The sequence below is a fragment of the Ixodes scapularis genome, unplaced genomic scaffold, assembly GCF_016920785.2.
Source record: "Ixodes scapularis isolate PalLabHiFi unplaced genomic scaffold, ASM1692078v2 PGA_scaffold9__187_contigs__length_104089568, whole genome shotgun sequence".
Classification (NCBI taxonomy): Eukaryota; Metazoa; Arthropoda; class Arachnida; order Ixodida; family Ixodidae; genus Ixodes; species Ixodes scapularis.
This window is the reverse complement of record NW_024609884.1, coordinates 22,314,371-22,336,668: the sequence shown is the minus strand read 5'-3', so window position 1 is coordinate 22,336,668 and position 22,298 is coordinate 22,314,371. Positions and strand designations below refer to the sequence as shown.

The 22,298-nt window shown below is 45.0% G+C and overlaps 1 protein-coding gene across 1 annotated transcript in view; it reads right to left on the bottom strand.

Moving 5' to 3' along the window:
* The window catches only part of LOC121833731 (glycine-rich cell wall structural protein 2-like), a 52,595-nt gene extending 38,859 nt beyond the window's left edge, over positions 1-13,736 (bottom strand). Inside the window, exon 1 of the mRNA XM_042287254.1 lies at positions 13,292-13,736. Coding sequence (XP_042143188.1) covers positions 13,292-13,736 — 445 coding nt within the window. The remainder of the gene's footprint in view (positions 1-13,291) is intronic.
* Positions 13,737-22,298: the final 8,562 nt, after the last annotated feature.

Genomic DNA, 22,298 nt, shown 5'->3' with positions numbered 1-22,298 from the left:
CTCACAAGAGCGACGAACAGAAACAATCGACACCGACAAAACATGAGCATGCGAGCAGCACGTATAGACGCTTTCAGCGCGCGCCAAATTCAGCCGCCATAGCCGACCTTCTCTTGTCTTACCGAGATGTCGAGCAACTGAAGCGGGCGTTGACGAGTCTCCACAAAGGCCTATGCTGGGGAGAAGGACACGGTAGAATCTGAAATGGCAATTACCTGTCCTGCTGTGGTAATGATGAAGTGGATCGAACGGAATAAGAGGAAACAAAAACTGAAGGTCGGTTATGGCGGCGCCCATGCACAGCTGCCTGAAAGCGTCTATACGCGATGGTACCTCTGGCGTGCTCGTGGAGTCTCGGTGCTTGTGAAGTAAGCACAGGTGCTTGCAAGCTTGCCAAAGGTACCTTCACGTGCATGCTACACGTGTTTGAGGTTTGTCGGTATTGGTTGTTTCTGTTTGTCTCTCTAGTAGGACTTGGGGCCTTAAATAGGATGCCTACATGTCTGTCCGTCTCATGGTGAAGACATCCATTGTTCCCCTAAATGTGCCAGCGTGTGACGCTCTCGTGCACTCTGTGCGTGACTTGTGCGGTAAAATGGCATCTATGCATTAGTCAAAGCTACACGCCCGAGCTGAGTGACACCGGATTGCGCGCACTTCAAAATGCATAAAAAAAAACGATTGGGGGGAAAAATGGCTAAGATGTCACCACTGAAGCAAAATCGCGGCACTCTACCTTAAAGGGATACTGAACCAAACAACAGACCAATCTCACCAGTCAGTTTGACTAGCCACCGCTGCCGCAATGCATTGAGGGAGCTTTAGTCTTTCTGCACGTGCGACAACCCCGCTGGAGGTCTGCACTAGGGGAGCACGTGACGGCACGTGCACTCGCAGGCACGGCCGTCTGCCTCCTGTGAACTAAGTTATGGCGGCGTCACGCATGCGCCGAATGCTTAGTGAGATCGGTCTATTAAGTGTCCATAATAAGCGGCGCACGTCCTTTCCACGAGCCAGAATCCGCCGGTGTGCGCGAGCACATGCGACGAAACTTTTAAGATGACAGTGAAATGTATCGGCTTTGGGCCAAAGGAAAATAAAGACGGGCTTTTCTTCTCCACAAGTCAAAGCTACGTGCTTGTTAGACCAATTTATCGCTTACCTTTTAAACCAGGTGCACTGTGGAAATGAAAAGCTTCTCTTTATTTTTATTTTCCCTGGAGCCCACATATTTCACTGTCATCTTAAAGGGAGACTGAACCAAAGAATTTAGTGTCCATAATAAGCGGCGCACGTTCTTTATACGAGCCAGCAGCCGCCGGTGTGCGCGAGCACACGCAACGAAAATGACGTCAAAGACCTCCATTCGCGCTTAAGAGGACACTGAAATGCATGGGCTACGGGCCAAAGGAGAATAGAGACAGGCCTTTTATCTCTACAAGTGAAAGCTACGTGCTTGTTAGACCAATTAATCGCTTACCTTTTACACCAGACACCATTGTGTAGATGAAAAACTTGTCTTTATTCTCCTTTGACCCGAAGCCCAAACATTTCAGTGTCACCTTAAAGGGGCGATGCACTGATATTTGTATTTTGTGCAAATACCGCTTAGAACGAATCCCTGACGTTAATGATCTGTGAAATACCCGCTCGTTTTCACCACACGCAATCGAAGTCGCAGAAAAAAATAAAGATAAACGAGCAGAGTTCACCCCCTAAACTCGCAGCCAGAACAAGCGGCCCCGTGATCTGGAGCCGATTATATGCCGCCAATGTTGATCATAGCCATGCGCTGGGGTTGGCAAGGCACAGGACACGCGCTGAGTTCCAGACATTGTTATGGTTCGGCTGTTGTCGTCATTGCAGCGATTGGACACAGGACACTACCCGAACGTTTCTCGATCTGTCGATTATCACGAGCCCAAATCAAGTGTCCACGCCATGCTCGGGTCCAATCTATGAGCCGTATTCAAATATCGTCACTGGACGGTACTGCTACCGCCCAGCTACGTCATCAGGTTTTTCGAAGGAGAGATTGAATGAAAACACTTGGTTTTGTCCTCGAAATTACAGCGCAACAAAGGAGTTTCTTGGTCAGTGGCGTTGCGTGCTAGTATCCTGGAGTCCCACTAGTGCCAGTAAGCTCGTGTAAAGTGAAAAAGATTCCAATTGAATACCGTTGCACAGCTCCTTTAAAGGGGCGATGCAACAATTTTTGTACTTTGCGAAAATACCGCTTAAAACGGATCCCTGACGTTAATGACCTATGAAATACCCGTTCGTTTTTCACCGCAAGCAATAGAAGTTCCAGAAAAAAAAATAAAGAAAAGCGAGCACCGCTCACCCCCTCAACTCGCAGCCAGAACAAGCGGCCACCTGTTCTGGAGCCGATTATATGCCACCAATGTTGATCATAGCCACGCGCTGGGGTTGGCAAAGCACAGGGCACGCGCTGAGTTCCAGATATTGTTATGGCTCGGCTACTGTCGTCGTTGCAGCGATTGGAAATGGGCCACTACCCGAATGCTTCTCGAGCTAGTAATTATCACGAGCCCAAATCGAGTGCCCACGCAATGCTCGGGTCCAATCTATGAACCGCATTCAAATATCGTAATATGGGGTGTGCTGCGATACCCACGTTACGTCATCAAATTTTGCAAAGGAGAGATTGAATGAAAATGATCGATTTTGTCCTTGAAATTACACCGCAACAAAGGAGTTTCTTGGACAGTGGCGTTGCGTGTGAGTATCCTTGAGTCCCAGGTGTGCCAGTAAGCTCGTGTCAAGTGAAAAACATTCCAATTGAATATCGTTGCACCGCTCCTTTACCCGCGAATAAAGGTTTTTGACATCATTTTTGGTGCGTGTGCTCGCGCACACACCCTGCTGCTGACTCGCGGAAAGATCGTGCGCCACTTATTTTAGACACTGAAATGTTTGGTCCAGCACACTTTTAAAGGTACGATGCAATAACTTTTTTGAACACAGTAAGCCCCGCTTAAAACTTTTTCTTGGCGTTCATAACCTAGAAAATGAGCGCTGGCTGTTTTTCTTTTTCTTTTTTTTTTTCGCGATGTCAGTTTAGAAACAAATTAAGAAAAATTGGTCAACTTGCAGCCAGAACAAACGGCCAGGTGGTCCAGAGCCGATTATACGCCGTTTGTGTTTTTTTAGTCTCGCGCGGGGGTTGGAAGAGCCCAAGGTCATCGTATCAGTTGGTCCTGGGCACGAGTCACTATCCGAGTGCATGTCGAGGTATGGGAAAGGAGCACGCCGGCGACACCGCCTCTGTCGCCTATTGTTCGTAGAGAGCCTAGATTGTAGAGAGGGTCCAACTCAAACCATGGGGAGCGTTTGCAGTTTCATGGCGGACGCCTCCATCGGAGATTGATCGCTAGTGCGCACGTGCTGCGTTTTCGCTTGGCTTGGAGGAAAGCGGGCGAAAAGGTGGAGGCGCTCGCGGACGACCAACGCGTTCGTCACCTGTAGCTCTTATTGCAAACGCGGCCCATAAACAACGGGACCCTGATCGAGCGATTGGACACACTCTGTAATACAGGCTCTCTGATTGTTCGCTGCCACCTAGCGGTTCTCGCCGCCAACTCGTCGGGAAGCAATTGCGACGAATTGCGCGGGCCTATAGGGTGCCCGCCATTATTAATGCGAAAGCCTTATATGCCTCGTCGTTCTGTCGACCTTCAAAGTCCTTGAGCGAAAACATGTCGGCGACACGAAAAGTACCGAAACGTTTGCCTGACCACCCAGGCAAATTGGAGGCAATGAAATTAAGAAGGAAGACGAAGCTAATTAAGAGAAATCAAAGAGGATTAGGAGGTTTTAAAGACAAATAAGAGTTATTACCGAGAAGTAAGAGTAATAAATGGGAATTAAGGACTATAAAGCGAATTAAGATGAGTCAAAGTGAACTAAGAGGACTTAAAGTGAATTAAGAGGAATTAAACATAATTAAGAGTAATCAAAGCTAATTAAGAAGGATGACAAAGATCATTAGGAGGAATTAAAGCGAATTAGGAGGAATTAAAGTGGTGATTTAAGAGGAATTAAAGTGAACTAAGGGGATGACTAAGCGACCTAAGTGCATGGCTAACGAATTAAGATGATGACTTAGCAGATTAAGATGGATGATTCAGCTCATTGAGATGGATGACTCAGCACATTAAGTGGGGTGTCTGTCTCTAATGCATCGGCGCTTTGACTATCGCCGTCAAGTCGTCTTAGGGATAACAAAGAGACCCGGTGCATTTTTACGACGGGATTTAAGGTTATCACAAACTCCGCAAGCTTTTTTTCGTGGCGCAAAACTCCAGCGAACGTAATCTGAGGGCAGCAGCTAAAAAGGACCTACCGATGAAAATTATCTGTTTGCCGCTAGAGGCGCCCTGGTCGGGGCTTGAGTTATGTCCACTCCTTTCCTATAAACTGTAACCAGCTCAAATCGAATGCTCGCGCAGTGCTCGTGGCCACTGTACAAGCCGCATTGAAATAATGTCACTGCGGGAATCGCCAAGCTCGATGACAAAGTCCTGGGGATTTCATGGTTAACAGCGCCAACAATGCGATCCCCACAATTTCGTCATCAAGTTTGCAAATAAGATACTAAAAAAAAATGTTCGTTTTTATCCTTGAAATTACGCGGCGACAAAGAAGCTTCTCAGTCAGGCGGTGTTTGCAGGTATACTAGGGTTCCATTTGTGTTAGTCAGCTTGTGTAAAGTGTGAGATTCCTACCCAACATCGTAGCAAGGCCCCTTTAAAAGTTAATTCCGCTTCATTGTTTTTTGTTTTGTTTTTTTCCTTTTTCTTTCTATTTTGTGGTTATTGCAGTTTCAAACAAAGTCATCCTTTCAAGTGGTTTTTTTTTTCTCTTTTTTTTTACAAAGTGTGCATAGTTGTTGTTGTTGCTTTTTTTTTTTGGGGGGGGGGGGGGGGGGAAGGGGGGGATTTGGCGGCTCGAGGGTGATGGCAACATTGGTGACTGACTGACGTCGCGTTTGTACCACGGAACATTCGGCGCGCTCAATTGAGAAGGGGGGAAAGTTTCCCTTAACTTATTGCTTTGTATTACTGATAAGCAGACGGTACCTATAATGAACATTAATGCGCATTCATAAGGTTCAGTGCCAAGCGAGTTCGACCACGCTGAATTCAAATCAAAAGTTCATTGTCGGCGCAGAGCAGGTAGCGTGACTTTGCTCCTGGACAAAAAAAAAATGGAAATCACATTTATCTGAAAGCGGATTAATAAGTTGACACTGTCGCGCCCAACTACCGAGCGGCAGCGCGGCAATAGCGATCACACACATCCTTCAATCTTCTGTTGTTTGCGAAGAAAGCAGCAGCAGCCAGGGCAGGCCTCTTTTGGTAGAATGAAAAAGATGGCTGAATTGCGTGCACAATAAAACACCATCGAGCTGGCAAGTCTATAATGTATATGGTATTGACTTCCCTGCAGATTTACTTGGTTAGAGAAGTGCCTGCTTCGCAGTATTGGTAATTTTCTTCACGTGTATTTGAACCTACTTTCACGGCCTCGTCTTCAGACCTCCATGCACTGGGAATATCTGATTCACTTGAGAAGGCTGGCAATCGAGCCTGCCGCCACAGCTTTTTGTTCTAGCTGCTAGGTGGCGTCGATTTCGCTGGAGTTGCCAATTGGCTGTCATGTCGATCGTAAAACGCTTCTAAGAAAGGTCGGAAGCTGTCGTACATGAATCCATCATAAGCTAGTCAAAACTTATGATCATTTGTTTTATAATGACAAATTTGTGCTTGATTTTGTCGTGACCCCAGTTATTGTCGTGAAACAGTTTTGTGATTCTTGCCCTAATCTTTTGAGAACATGTGACATAGACTAATTGCTCCAAGGGACACGTTCAATAAAGTGGGGACGTGCATTTGTTTATTCTTTGTCTCCCACGCACCATCTGGCGATTTTCGCATGCTCGCTTAGTGGATGAGGGGAAGCATTCTCAGTATCGAAACGAAACACAGGAAAGTTTAGGAGGTAACGAGCGCGAGCTCTTTGCGTCAGAAACTGCTGACAGTGCACTATCTACCGCGTAAGTGCTGCAACAGTGAACGCTCGTTGATGTTCGCGTACAGGTTTGTGTACTCTATTTCAGAAACTTGTCCACGAATTGAAATGTATTGCCTGCGTGCTTACTGGATTGAACACGACATCTTGTAATTTATTGCTGTGGGGATGCCATTCCAATCCGAAACCTGTTTGCAAAACGATAGAACTTTGTTTTAAACAAACGCCTGAAACAAAACACCAGAGAAGAAAAAACAAAGATCAGATTTCTTAATGCTTAGTTTTCAGCAACGCAAATCGTTGTTGTGTATAAATAACGATTTGTCTGCTGGACAATATAGCATACGCCAAATTGTTCGAACGTCTGGGAACACTTTGTGCGCTGCCATCTTTGTTGCGGCGAGATTACTCTGCTGTTTGCCAATTTCGTAGCGTTGTCGGTAAGAATCGAGGCCTACTGCTCACCGTCATCGATCCTCACCGTTTCCTGCGAGCTAAGGGTTAGTATTGTTTTGCACTCTTCTTGCGCATGTACGTGCTCGTCACTCAGCCGGTCGCTCGCTTCTCGCCTCAAATAATATGGCGGACGTACACTTCAGCTCGTAATTTGGCTTTGAATGTCAGTAAAGGCACGGGGGCGGGTGCCTGATTTTCGAAAGCGCTTTCTCTGCGCGAGTGCTTGTGCGAGCGAAGGATTCTTCAAAAGTACGTTTTCGCGCCTTGGCCTTTGTCAGCGCCGACGGCAACTGGTGAGACGGAGCATGTTCTTCGGAGCACCACTAGATGGCGCTGTACATGTTGCATATCGTAAAGAGTTGGAAATAGTTGTTGAAAGAATAGAGGCAGCAGTTTCAGGGCAACGGCATACAGATTGGACCTATGAGAGCCTAACTAGGCTTTTTGCTCTAGAACTAGACAAAGTTAAGAGTAAACGAAAGGGGAAGCAAGGACAGAGACCAAAAAGTTGGTGGGACAATGAAGTGAAGCAAGCGATACAAAAACGTCAGGAAGCCTCTAGAGAACACAGGTATTCCAAGCGTAGTGGGGAGTCCGAAACGGAAGTAAAAAGAAAATGGGACAATTTTATAACATGTCGCCGAGAGGCATCCAGTTTGATCAATGCGAAAATTCAGAGAAAGGGTGAGGAATGGATGAGTAATGTAAGTAAGAAAGATAGAAACGCTGCCAATAAGTTTTGGGAGCACTTGAACTCACTCGGTGAAACAACGCAAGCTAGACAGAGGTTCATACTCTCGCATCAGGGAGATCAATTAGAGGGAGATGATGCGATACAATATATAGGAGCAGTGATGGAGGAGAAATTTTGGGAACGGGTACATGTGGAAGATAGGAGAACCGAAGGAAGTAGCAGTCCAGTTTGTGACATCGCGGATTTTGGACAAAGAGAATGGGAAAAGGCGGAACGAAGAGTCCCAAGTGGCACGTCGACAGGCACAGATGGTATCCCTATCAAGCTGGTGAAGAGTTTGGGTCCTAAATCTAAGGCAAAACTAAGGGAGGTAGTGAGTACCATGATAACAAAAGGAAATATTCCAGATGAATGGAGGCTTAGTAGGATGAGTATGATATATAAGGGAAAGGGAGATAAGTCTGATATTAGGAATTATCGTCCTATAACCGTGACACCGGTTATTTACAAGTTGGTAATGCAGATTATAAAGAACAGACTGGAGGAATGGGTAGATTGCGAGGGCATACTGGGCGAGTTACAGTACGGGTTTCGAAAACAAAGAAGGTTGGAGGACAATTTATTTTCTCTAACACAGTGTATAGAAATAGCACAAAAAGAAAACAGACAGCTCTGGCTGGCATTTCTGGCTATCAAGGGTGCCTATGACAATGTGAACCAAAGAAACCTGTGGGACATAATGGAGAACTTAAACCTAGATGAAGGACTAACAGCACTATTAAGGAACATTTACAAAGATAACAAGGTGATTATAACATGGGAAGGAAAGGCGACAGGGAAAATAGAGATAAGACGAGGCCTTAGGCAGGGGTGCCCGTTATCGCCTTTGCTGTTTATGTTGTATCTGAGAGGATTGGAGGATAGACTAGAGAAGAGTGGGCTTGGGTTCATCCTTTCTTACAGTAAGCTAGGCCAAAAAATTCAGCAATCCTTACCGGGATTGATGTATGCGGATGATATTGTACTAATGGCTAACAACAGGACAGAGTTGCAGGAATTAATGAGTATCTGTGGTAGGGAAGGAGAGGAATTAGGTTTAGAATTCAGTAGCGGAAAATCGGCAGTCATGATTTTTAACGAGGATGAAGTTGAGAGGCTGAAGATACAGAATATTACAGTTGAGAGAGCTAGTAAATACAAGTATCTAGGAGTATGGATATGTGATGGTGCAGAATATCTCAGAGACCATGAAAAGTATATAATAGGTAAGGGTAACAGAAATGCAGCTGTAATGAAAAATAGAGCACTTTGGAATTACAACAGGCATGAGGTGGTGAGAGAGATTTGGAAAGGGGTCATGGTGCCTGGCTTGACTTCTGGAAACGCAGTGCTATGCATGAAATCCGAAGTGCATGCGAGACTAGAAATAAAACAGCGCGGAGTAGGTAGACTGGCTTTGGGGGCACATTGCAAAACGCCAAACCAGGGAGTACAAGGAGACATGGGATGGGCATCATTTGAGAGCAGGGAAGCGGTGAGCAAGGTAGAGTTTGAGGATAGGTTGAGGCAAATAGACGGGGAGCAATGGGCACGAAAGGTTTTCAGCTATTTATACATGAGGAGTGTAGACACAAAGTGGAGACAGTGCACTAGGAAATTAAGAGGAAAGTTTTTGGGCTATAGCGAAGATACGGAAGAGCAAGTCTCAGTTAAGAAGAAAGTTAAGGCCACAGAAAGAGATCGGTGGCTAGAGGGAATGCAGACAAAGACGGCTCTGGAAAGCTATAGATTAAACAAAAGAGTTATTGCCAAAGAAAGCATTTATGACAATTCTAGGGGAAGCTCATTGCTGTTTGAGGCAAGAACGGGTGTTCTGCGAACCAGGACATACAGATTGAAGTACCAGGAAATTGATACAGTGTGCACTGCTTGCGGAGAGGAGGACGAGACGGCTGAGCACTTGATACTCTACTGTAAAGGGCTTCACCCTATGCCTACCGAAGACAACATAGATTTAATAAAGTCATTGGGTTTTAGAGACAGCGAAGGGAGAGTGGATTTCAAGACTGTAGAGATTACCAAGCAAAGAATAAGTGAATGGTGGCAGAAATCGAGAGAAAACTAGGTATTTTCTTATTCACTGATGGCAAGGGGGTTTCATAGCCTCACTTTCTTTGCACTGCGGAGTGAATATAGATTTCACATTTAAATATTCTAAGCTTAAATGGTAAAACAAAATGGCTAGGTGGCGTAAGCTACCGCCCGATCCAAAGGGCTCAGCCGTATTCATCCATCCATCCATCCATCGTCTATTGCGTTCAATAAAGGGCCCTACCGAAAAGAGCAGCTCGTTGGAAAAGTGTAGTGCAACGATTTTTGTTCTTTGCGTAAATAACACTTAGCATGAATCCTCAACGTTAATAACCCATGAAATACGCGTTAGTTTTTCGTATTCTGCAATAAAAGTCGCAAAACAAAAAAAAAAGAGCAGCGTTTTTTTTTTTTTTTTTTATCATAGCCAGAACAAGCACCCACGTGATCTAGAGCCGATTATGTTCCGCCGATGTTTAGCATAGCAAAGCACAGGACATGCGCTGAGTTCCAGACATTGTTAGGGTTCGGTTATTGTCGTCATTGAAGCGATTGGGCACGAGCCACTACCCGAATGCTTGTAGAGCTCCTGATTATCGCGAGCCCAAATCAAGTGCTCACGCAATGCTCGGGTCCAGTAGATGAGCCACATTAAAATATCGTCACTGGGGGACTATACATATTCATTGAGAAGCACTGTGACCTCCAAAACACGTCATCAAGTTTTGCGAAGGAGAGTTTGAAATAAAACGCTCGCTTTTATTCTTGAGGAGCCAGTGCCGCTTTGTCAGGCATGTCAATGCCGCTTGTATCGCTCCCCCCCCCCCCCCCCCCCCCCCATCCCCAGATGATTGTATTCCTCGATGGTTGTCTCAATACACATTTAACTTTGATATTACGCCGCGGCAAAAAGGTTTCTTGTTCAATGGCGTTGCGTGCGGGTGTACTTGGGTCCCATTAATGCCGGTAAGCTCGTTTAAAGTGAAAAAAAAAACATTATAAACGAATATCGTTGCACCCCAATATGCTCGATAACTTAGTATAAATGAAGTGTTACGGACACCACATGTTCACTAAAATGGCTTGTGTGAACTCTCAGTCTAGAAAGCGGAAGTGGTGCCAGCTTCCGCGTCTGCTGGGTCACAGGCTTTCGCTTGATACCGATGAAATTAATACACAGTAAAGAGATGACAGCTTTTCGAGTATCACCGGATTATCATCGCGCTGACATGTGTTTTATACGGCCTGAAAGTCCGTCTGCTCTTAGCCCACCTCGTGCCTTTGTTTACCCCCCAAACGCGCCACGTGCTTATGGTTCCCCCCGACCTGAACCAATGACGGAGCGAGCTTGGCTGCCACGTCATCGCAGGGTTCCTACGCGTTCCCTAGGTTGCCCTCTGATTGGCATGCTCCTCCTGTCGTTCCGATGCGCCAAAGACGCATTTTGAAACACTTTCTCCCCGTATCTGTGCATATTACAATGTTTGATGCTCGCAACTGTGCCAACGCTACGTCGTCCGGGCACGGACACGATATTCTTACATTCTATTACACGCATTCGCTTGACAGGAGAAAGAAAAAAAATTACTAAAAAAGAAGAGAATCGTCGAATTATAATTACTATCGCTAGTAACCACGTTTCTCACCATGAGGCCGCTGAGATAGTAGCCGCTTGTTTTCATTCTGTTTTATGAATGTCAGACCATTTTTAATGATCTTCAGGGCGTTCACATTAAATAAAATTTTCATCTGAAACAGAACAGCATTTGATTGTTTCCCTCCTTTTTCCTTTCTCAAATGCGCGGGGATGAGATTTACCAGTAAGGCAAGAAATTGCATGGCATAGTTATAACATCAAAACTCTCTACTTTCTTCCATTCACAGTAACTTGCCTACACAGTGCTTATACATTAAGAACCGGGTAAGGCATTTTCCTTTGTGTGTGCCGCCTGCCCGATCTCCTGCGCGAGAGCGCTGCCTTGAATAGTGGTTTCTGCATCGCGCTCTTCCCGCAGTCTAAATACCATACGATTCAAAGTCGCCCGCTCAAGCCAGCCAAATAAAAGACTGCTGGTCACCTTTAAGTAGGGTATTGTACAGAAAGCACTATTCATTCCTAGAGAATGGTTTTATATTGTGTGTCGTGTTTTTACTTTTTTTTACCTGGTTCAGTAATAGTGTTCTTGGGACTATGCAGTACTACTTTCAGCACGGATTATAAGCTAAATCGTTTACTTCCTTTGAGAAGGCCGGTACTGGGTGCGTGAAGAATATGAAGAAGAAAGATGTGAAATATGTGTAAGGTGTTGTTTACAATTTCGTTTTGTTTTGTTTGCTGTGCCATATGCCATATGTCAAATAGGCTAAACGCTGTATCAGTGATCGCTTGGCTGAGCATAAACGTCGTATAAAAGCCTATTCAGAAGTTTCCAAACATATAAATAATTGCTACAACTGTGCACCACTGTGCGGTTCAACCTCAGATGTGTTTATAGAGACAGACGATCACAAACGTATGATCAAAGAGTCGATTGCGATACAAAATCGTGTTGTCAACAGGCCTATTTTTAACTTGAACCCGGAATTATGAAGGTTTATTGAAGTCTGAACGGTTATCGTCCTTGTTTGTTCGTAGTCTTTGCTCTGTTCCTATGCCGGCTTGCTAGAAACAGCGTCTCAGCTGATACTGGGGGAAAGAAAGCACTGCCAAAGCCAGCGCACGAGCTGAGCAGGGCTCAAACCACGACTCAGGACGCTCGCGCACCCCAGCCTTTGAAGTGCATGCTTTCTTTCACCTGCAGTCTTAGCTGACACGCTGTTCTAGCAAGCCGGCCTATGTGTTTGTCCCTAACCAGCCTTCCTCCCCCCTCATTATTATTCTGATCCGTGTGGTTCCAGTTCGGGTTAGGGGAGGGAGGATGGTTTCTTATCGTTTGTGTTCGAAGTGAATTTCTGGGGACCTAAACTCGTGAAACACAAAGTTGGAGCCGAAAGTTCGCGGAGCGCGCCGATTGGACATCGGCGAAAAAAGCGCGAAGTCATCGCCGTGATAGGCCAGTCGGTGCGCTCCGTTAACTTCGGCCCCAACTTTGTGTTTGACGAGTTTAGAGGCCCTGCAGTTGTAGTATACTTTGTTTCACCTTAGGTCCAAGCGTGGCCGACGTTAGGAGCCGAAGGGCCAATCTATACGGCGAAAAAGTCACATCGTCATGGCGTGCTCTCCGCAGTCGATGGGACCAGCGGTGTTCGCCGTCTTTCTGTGCGTGCTTTTCTGCCGGCTCGTCCTATCAAGAGCGAAGAATGCCATGACGTTGCGTTTTTTGCGCTGTTTGATTGGACCTTCAGCTCATAACAACGGCCACGCTCGGACCTAAACTGGAACCAAGTATAGTACTGTTGTGGAAAAGGGGTGATTGCCTTCCTTCTTTTGTCTTTGGTGTTTCTCTCTTTGTGGCACTTTTTTTCGGCTCTTTTCACATAAAATAAAGTTCATCTGTGTTTGAGACCTTAGTGTATGTGTCATCCTTTGCTTACTGCATTCTCGACGTGGCGTTATGTATGGCTATGCAGTCATTTGTCCCCTTGATTCTCTCCTGAAGAAAACAAAACAATTTCCTAATAATGTTGTTGTTGTTGTTGTTGTTGTTGTTTTCAACTTTGCAACATAAACTCCCAGAATAATTTACGCAGATATTTCCACATGGTTTCTTTATTTACAAAATTTGTACAGGCGCTTTTATCTGCTCTTTGATTGGACCAGGAAGAACGTCCCTGCAGTGAAAAGCCGACTTGGTGGTATCTTTCATCTCGCGCTGTAAAAGAAACATTTACATTTTATACACACCAACGAGCAACGGCAATTTAATACTATGATGTTGTAACTAACCATTGCGTCGACTCACGAAGCTCAATATTTTCCATAGCCTCCTCCGTATCCGCCACCGTATCCGAGGCCGTATCCAAGGCCGTATCCTCCGCCGTATCCGCCGTATCCACCGCCGTATCCCCCGCCGTATCCCCCACCATATCCACCTCCATAGCCACCTCCAAATCCACCTCCCAAGCCAGTGTGTGCCAAGATGCCCCCACCACCATGAAGCTTGTTGACGTAGTGGACACTCTTCACCAGGAAGGCTGGTCCAGCTACGACCTTGCCATAGCCAGCGCCTCCACCGCTGAGAAGGACAACACTGCTTCCCAGGCCTACGCCGCCTCCATAGCCACCTCCGTAGCCTCCGTAGCCACCACCGTAGCCACCTCCGTAGCTACCACCGTAGCCACCTCCGTAGCCACCTCCGTAGCCACCACCGTAGCCACCTCCGTAACCCCCAAACAAGCCTCCAGCATTGACTGCTGCTGCCATGGCACCGACGAAAAGTGCGACGTTCTGCAAGGTCACAAAAAATTCGTGAACATGCAGCCACCAACTGCTGTGGTTCATACTAGGCGTCACCTATTCTGTGCTACGTTTCTCGAGGCTAGAGTGGCATCCGCAGTGCTTAAACACTGTGGAAGCTGCGCGTGCAAGCGCGTGGCTCCGTTTCGCTCCCCTTTCACACGGAAGCGCGTGCAAATGAGACACAAGATAAAGTCACGTGCTCTGAGAGTCCTCTGAGACTGCCACACTGTCGAAACTACACCAGCTTTGACAACGGAGTACGAAATAGTTGACGACAAGTAGAAACATAAATATCATGGGGTCCTATCACGCGGCTGGCCTTAAGAGGAGCACGAATGATCATCACGGTGGTTTAACCTGGGCAGAGCTCTTGGGGCGTTGTTCACAAAGCCCCGAGGTTGGGAGGTTGGGAGAGTATTCCTCCGCATACGCGAACGAATACTCTCCAAACGCCGATGAAAAATATGGCACTATTTAACAATCGACGCCCACCATACTACGGTTTTATAAAACGTTTTGACTCAATGGCGCTATACCTCGTTTCACCTTAGTTCTGAGCGTGGCCGACGTTATAAACCGAAGTGCCAATCTATACGGCGAAAAAATCACATCGTCATGGCGTGCTCTCCGCAGGTGATAGGACCAGCGGTGTTCGCCGTTTTTCTTTGTTTGCTCCTCCGGCGGCTCGTCCTATCAACAGCGAAGAACGCCATGAAGTTGCGCTTTTTGCGCTGTTTGATTGGACCTTCAGCTCATAGCAACGGCCACGCTCGGACCTCAGCTGAAACCAAATATAGGCATAGTCAATTCGAGGTTTCATTCTTTCAGACACCTGAGCTAAGACTATTTTAATAACGCAGATAGACTAGTTTCATTGATAGACCATTTGAAAACACACCGCGCCCACAACACGTGGTCATGTGTAAGGATCACTTCTAAAAGCCGTCGCTCTATTGTGTTCACCGCACTAACGTCAGTGACAGTCTTGGCCACACTCCCAGCAGTGATAGGACATCGTTTGTGTTATTCTAAGGTCTAAATCATTCATGATGTTCATTAGAGATGATTTTATGGGGTTTGACTCACCGGGGCTTGCTGACTGCCTCATGTATATCAAGGTGTATTTATTAACCTAGTTTTTAATATATCCCTGGTAATTCTTTAAACACAGTTCTATTTGTGTGAAGACGCTACGCCAATCTTTCGTTATGAGAATAGCAAATGCATATTTGACAACAGTTCACATCGTTTTAGCGTGAGCTCAAGTGGCCTGCTCAAATAGAGTGGTCGGTATTTTCAAAGACATCCTTTGTACCGATGTAATTATATTATTTGTGAAACCTGCGCTTCATAAGAGGATCTTTTGTGAACTATTTATTTGCCACCATTTTTTTTAAAGAGGATCATAGGGCTGGCACCAGCTCTATTCCGGTGCTAAATCCCACATGATTTTTTACATACCATACTTCAATGTTAAAATTGAATGTCTTTTTTTCTTTTCTTTTTTTTTCAAGACTGGGGAGTCGGCATATATCAACTAAGCACCTTATTTAGTCAACTTTAATTATGCGGCAATTTCAAATTGCCTTTGAATTTGGGAAGAATAATCGCGAAATTTTTGCTGGGAATCAACGGCAATGTCATCTCCCTTCTATCAAGTTACAAATCATTTATGACATTTATTTTTTTACTTGTGTCTCAATTTATTTTTAGTTTTCCTCTTTGGCCAGTTCTGGAGACGAAACGTTTTGCTACGCCCCTATCTTTCGAAACTCTTTGGCCAGTCGTCATGTTTATCATGTTCGGTGTGCGATCATTCAGCGCGACTCATTTGTCAACGGAGGTCAGAAACCAAACATCTTAGCCAGGCTTTTGCTCAATGATCCTCGGCGGCTTTGAGTGGAAAAAGCTGGGCCCCTCTGCTGAAACGACGTTAAAATGAATGAAAATCACCCAAGTGTCACCAGGTGGACGACTCAAGAGAGATGGCTTACCAGGACCTTCATGGCTGCCGGATTTTCAGCTCGAACTGGCTCGGGCTTTGGAGAGATCGCCGTGCCTTTATATACCAGGTGCACGGAACAGCCGGACACGTACCGGATCGCATTATCGCGTCGCGCTCTTCCTGCGCATCCTCGTGCCTTTACTGGAAACAGGGAAGCTCGTTGCCAACACGAGATTATTGCGTACGTGCCCGTTTAAGGAAAGCGGCCCCTATTTTGCGTACGTTGAAATGCACCGAATGTATCCAACGTTCCCTCTTATCGCTTCATTCTTCCGGTGAAATCTCGCGTCAAAATAGAAACTCTCCCGGCGATCAACTACCCGCAGTGAGGATAAGATAAGCTTTTCCGGAACACTTCTCTTCTGACGAGAGATGTCCCGAATTCGACTCCTGGAATTAACAAAATACGTATTTGTCCGTTTGTGTTTATGGCACTTCCAGCGGTCGGGGCAATCCGGGAGTGGCCCGACGTGGAGCTAGAAGCATCGTGCGAGAAATTAAACGAACGCGACTTTATGCACAGGGCTGGGACGAGCTGATTTGTAAAAATGGAGCATGTTTCTAGAAGACAAATTTGTGGCTCGCTAAACAACATGGTCACTGAGGAAGGGAGGACAGCAGGGCGTGTCTTTCGCATGACCGGCACCCAGCACGCGCTCTATGCCTTCCGCTTTGCATTGGCTGCGCGCGTGCGCTCGATGTGAACGAGACGCCGAGGCGTTGTCGAATGTATAGGAAGTTCGCGCTGGAGGCGGGACAGCTCCTCCCTGCCTGTCTCACCTTGTCATCGACCATACTTCGTGTCACCTTAGCATGAACTATTGCTAGCCGCGCGTGCTAAAAGCGCAAGCTTGTAGCTTTGAATCATAGCCCCCTCTATTAGCGGCGAGATGTTTTGGTGGCGCCCTCGTTCGGTTACCTTTCGTGACGTCATTATCTTGTGAACAACAAGTTCGATGGTGTTTGTAATGGGCATGGTGGAAGCCTGAAATCATAGCGCTCTCAAAGCAACACTGCCAACACCGTCAAAACTGAAGTTCTTACATTCCTCTTATATCCGTCGATGAGAAATCCTTTGCTGGCGTCATTGTCAGCATTCCGCGAATCATGGCAGGCCGACCACAGCGACGCTTTCGATCGCTCACGTCGTCAATGCACACAATGCCTGGCAGTTCGACGACTGAGCCATAGAGTGCCCGTTCGCAGATTTGGAGCTCGAGGATATGGTAGCACAGAGCATCAAAGAGCCATTTCTCGGGGAACCTGGACGTCAACGCACAGCCTTTGCAGCGGCGACGACCCGAAGTACAATTGTTCGCTCGAGAGAAGTGTGTTTCGGTGTCTCGCCGTAGCGGGGCGCCAGTCACGTGGCTCTTCGCTCATCCGTTGTCTGCCGCTCCACCCTTTCCGTTTCGGCAGCCGCTTCTCGTGGCGATCTGCCAGGCTTTGTCAGTTTATAGGAGGCTATGTTTGGATGAAGCCTTCGGCAGCTATACGAGCGATTGCGCAGCAAGTGCTCGAGTCGAGGCAGTCGAGGCTAGCGGCTCGTGCTTGTACAGCCTTCACGGTTAGTCCATGCTAAGGTGGGACGAAGTATATAATATAGACGTTTATTTGTTAAATGTACACTTACTTTCGTCTAAACTAGCACTGAGTGAAATTAAGTTCGTGTGTAATGGCAGAACTTAATTTTCAAAAATAGTCACAACCAAATTTCAAACCTCCGTAATTTGTTTTGTTATATATATATATATATATATATATATATATATATATATATATATATATATATATATATATATATATATATATATATATATTTATTTATTTATTTATTTATTTATTTATACAGCTCAAAAGGGGATTGCCTAAGGTGTACTCATATGTTTATTGGACGACGTTCCGAGCGGGTCCGCCCTTCATCAGGACATGGCGTATATATATAACATCATTTTGATGTGGTAGGATATCACCTAGCAAACGAATTGTAACGGTGGTAAAATACTCGGTGAACTTTTAGATGCTCTTTGATGTATTATATCTTGATGTGAAATCACCTCCACTCCTTTAGCTTTTTTTCTTTCTCGGGGGAGGGAGGGGGGGGGGGGGGGGGGGGGGGAATTGGCAGGATGATATGTCAGGTAAAGTCTGTTTACCTTTTGCCCACTCACCCGTGACTTAAGAAGTCCAAATAAAGGTTATTATTATTATTACACTGTTTAACTCACCCAAGAATACTTCACCGCGTCTCCTGATTAGACGCGACTAGAGAGGAAAACAAGCCAATCTATGACAGCGGCGGGGCGCCGCTGCCATAGATTGGCTTGTGTTCCTCTCTAGTCGCGTGCATTATAAAATTGATAGTTTTTTTTAATGCTAGAGCTTCCTTCTTTTTTCTTTTTTTTTTTTTTTTTTTTTTTGACGTTGCGTTGATTGAACGTTTATTCAACGGAATTTAAAATCCGCTTCTCGGCTGTTTCATGCCTTTTTGTGTTTTATATTTGTCTTAAACTCGTTGTCAAAGAATGATTCACGTTAAACGCAGACCATGCAACAGGCGGCTTGCCGGGGGGTGCATGTTCCTTTTCTACAGTGCTTAATCCTTTCGGAAGCGACTTGCACCGGCCAGCAGACTGCTGTCAAAATCAGTGACGATTGCGTGAAATGGTTATTCTCATGTGCAATCACCAACCTATTTTTTTTTTTTACGCGCGTATTTTTCTGCAGTCGCGAGAAAGCATTTTTTTAAGAAGCTTTTCCCTGTTGCAGACGTTGACGATGCAATGAAATGACGAATGGCTAGTTCTTGACGCATATACGTTACTAATCGTCTGTCGCATTCTAAAAAAGAGGTGATATTCACTCTTACTTGCATATCTGGGGCACCAAAAACACTAGATAGGCATGAAAAGATGACGGGTACAATAAAGGTAGATATAGAACTATCGAAAAAAAAAAAAATACAGGAAATAATCAACATAAATAAATAAAGCGGCGACAACGGCTAGAGGGCGGGCGTCAAATTTGGGGGTTTTACGTGCCAAACCAAGGACGGGCATCTGGCACGCCCCAGCGGAGGACTGAGGATTAATTTGGACCACCTGGGGATCTTTTGACGTGCAACCGAAAGCTCAGTTACACGGCGTCTTCTCCGCAATAAGCCTCCGTCAGATTGCGGGCACCTCGGCCGGGATTCGAACCCGCCACATGGGGATCCGTAGGCCGACGCTCTCGCCTCGGAGCCACCGAGGCGGCTAGAGGGCGGGCGAAAAAAGATGTAAAAAAAAAAAAAAAGGTAGCTCTGTGACACCGACGTGCCAGGATCCCCAATCGCCGAATGCGGCGCAACGAAGCATTCAAAATATACAGGGTGTTTTATTGTAATTTCAATATATTTGTTTAAATAGGGTGAGAGGTACCCGAGTACCCTCTTCACCGTGGTTTTATCAGGCTCGGCGGGCATTAAATGAGGGACTACTCGTCACTGTAAGCTGCAAAAATATTTTTTATTCGCAAAAAAGTGTCTGAACTGGAGACAACGACAATTTTGTGTGCAATATGTAGAAACTGTGTGTAACTAAGCTTTCGTAGTGTGACCACTTCAGCAATAAAAAATAAAAATAAATACAAATAAATAATTATGACGATTCAATAAAGAGCAGAAACTATTAGGGTCATCATATTAAAAATAAAGAAACCCCTCTCAAACAAAACATGAATAATAAGCAGGCACAAAACCAATATCAAAGGGACATCTTTGAAGGAACTAGGCAGAGCACTGGGGAAAGAAGCCAAATTATTTGGGAAAGGTACCAGGACTCGCAGCTTATAATTCCTATTTCTTAAATAAGAAAGGGGTAACAGCATGAAGGGATTAAAGAAAAAACACCGTAGAATGAGAAAGAATGTACTACCATCGAGATAGAACTAAACTGAAGGGATATTTGCTGTAAACCTTAATCGGTCCTGTCGTGATTCTCTAAAGAGACAGATATGCATTCCTAAACTGAATGTGGTTTCAATAAAAAAAATATAGATATTCTTCTTTGTCAAAAATGTACCACTGGCTATTTTGTCCGTAGTACCATATATCAATAAAAGAATATATCTTTGTTGCAAAACTTGTGGCCCGCAAGGCGTACATCGACTTGCCCAAAGCAATTTAATGGAAGTCTCGACAATGAACTTAGGACACAAATTTATATCCCAATAGACCAAGTCATAATGGCCGATTGTTTCTTATTAACCTTTTTTATGCGTGTTAAAACTTGTTTACTAAATGTTCAAAGTAATCTGAGATAACTTTAGTACAAGTACCACGCTAGTTCAAGAATAATGAGCAATGCGTTGTGCTCGATATTGCGAAATATCGTATGTGAGCAATTATTCATTCAGACATTTTCTAGAAAGTCAGTTTCAAATAACTTATCTCCGAGGGGTGTCGTGATAAACTCGATATTGGCATAAATGACTAGAGCTGCACCTAAGCCCTATTATGTTTTACTCATTACTCGTTTTTTTTTTTTGTTTTTTTTACTTACCATATTCTCTTACTTATGCATGTTTCTATCACATTTAGTTTAATTCCGACAGTTCTTGGTTGCCGATGTTGGCTCGGCGAGGGCTCAACAATACCGGCCATTATAATTGTGACGTCCTGCCTCTCCGTGCAAAGCGTTACTTTCTTCTTTTTTCTTTTTTTTTTTTCGCAAGCTTTGCGAGAATGTGCGAAAAAAGGAAGCCCGGCTGTCACATTTGCCCTATATCACACGTCCCTCCATTATGTGTAGTTTCCACGAATTCCACTCTCAGTGTTCATGGTGATGCCCTTAAATCATTTCCGGTGCAAACAAGAGAAGCTGGGAAGTGTAGGGCCCTCCTCTTCGCGGCATCCGTCTGCCCGGCTTTTTTACTGCTGCATCTTCATCCGATATTAATTAGTACACGGGATCGTATTATGCATTGGCCTCAACTATATTTTATTGGTGGCCTAATTTTTTACAACAGTATTATTTGTGGTGGCAGATGTTTCTCTCAATATTATAAATATCGTCATTAACATATTTATTTTGACCCAAGAAAGCCGTGGCCCATCAGAAAGAGTGGCCCATACCATACAAGCCTGTATGCTGCGTCTAAAAATGGCCATAATTGGATAGGACGAACTTATTATTCACAGATGATCAAAGAGTTGAAGGTGACAATATCTTAAATTTAGTCGAGACCTTAGCCGTATACGAGAAAGTAAAGTAGCTTGGTAGTTTTGAAATGATGCACCGTTCTCTTCGTCGGGTAAGGTTCCTAAAGAACACGTTTCTTATGAAGTGTCTGCTTCCAGGGCTTAGTTCTCCGCCGGGTGAAACCTTCGTGATGGTACCTAAACTTTTATATGCAGAAAATGCCTCGAAAACTTCGACACCCTGGAAGCGCCGCGCAAAATTGACCAAAAAATTCGTTTTCCGTGGAGTTCGGAATATCCCAAACGATGAAGGCACTCTGGCCCCCACCAAGCTGCCTCGGGGACGTTCATTTGATCCTCCCGGTTCAAGGTTAGTTAAAGGAACCATGATATAACTTTGTCGACTTTTCTAACTAGTAACCCCAATTAATCCTCAGTGTTCATAGAATCAAAAACAGGATTTTGTATTTGTTCTACTAATGAATTTTTGCATAAAAAAAATAACAGAGATGAGAAATCGCGTGAATCGTGAAAACATATTTCGCCCTAACCGGAAGTTCTCCCAGCCGTGCGAGGGTGAGCAGGGTTAGCCGTCCTTTTTCGTTATGCTACGGAGAATTTTCAGTGGTTCGGTGTCTGCTCATACCACAATGATTGGTTAAAGCGCTGGTGGTGACGTGTGAAAAACGAGATGGCAGTCACGTTTGACCGATGAACGTGCACTCGTTGTATATTGTTTCTGTCTTATTAATTTTATATTGTAGTCATGCGTGAGATGTAACTAAGGCCTAAATCAACGCCATCGACAAAATTACCAATTATTTCAACTTGCCCTCCACCACCAAATACCACTGTACTGAAAAAAACGTAAAATATTAGCAGGATAATAACATTTCCTTCGTCCTTGTAAACAAATTTGGTTACATTCTTGTTCTATTTTTCTTCATAGATTTCACGCCGCAGGTCGGTAGAGTTCGAGCGCTGTGAACACAAGTCCAAAGCTTGGCCTCTGCGACACGGGTCTTCATGATCGCTAATTGTACACCAAGACGGCAATTCGATCAGCCATATGACTGAACATTACTTTGGAGCCAGTCTGTCCACCACTTTCACCTCTTAGATCGTAGCGCAATCAAGGCAAACCGTCTGCAAGAAAGTACCATCCTTGCTCCCGTACGAGGGTGGTTGAAAACACGCAAGTACACCAGTGATGCTACCTTTATGTATCAAAAGGTACAAAAGAAAAACGAAATGTCTTTATGAACCGACGTCCACCTAAGCCTATTATTATCAGCAAACCGAAATTTCAGATTATGTGTGCCTGTGGCATTTATTTCAGCGAACAAACTTGACAGTAATAAAGACGATATTGTTTTATTTTTTGCTGACAATTTTTCTTTGTCTTTTATTTAGGAAAATG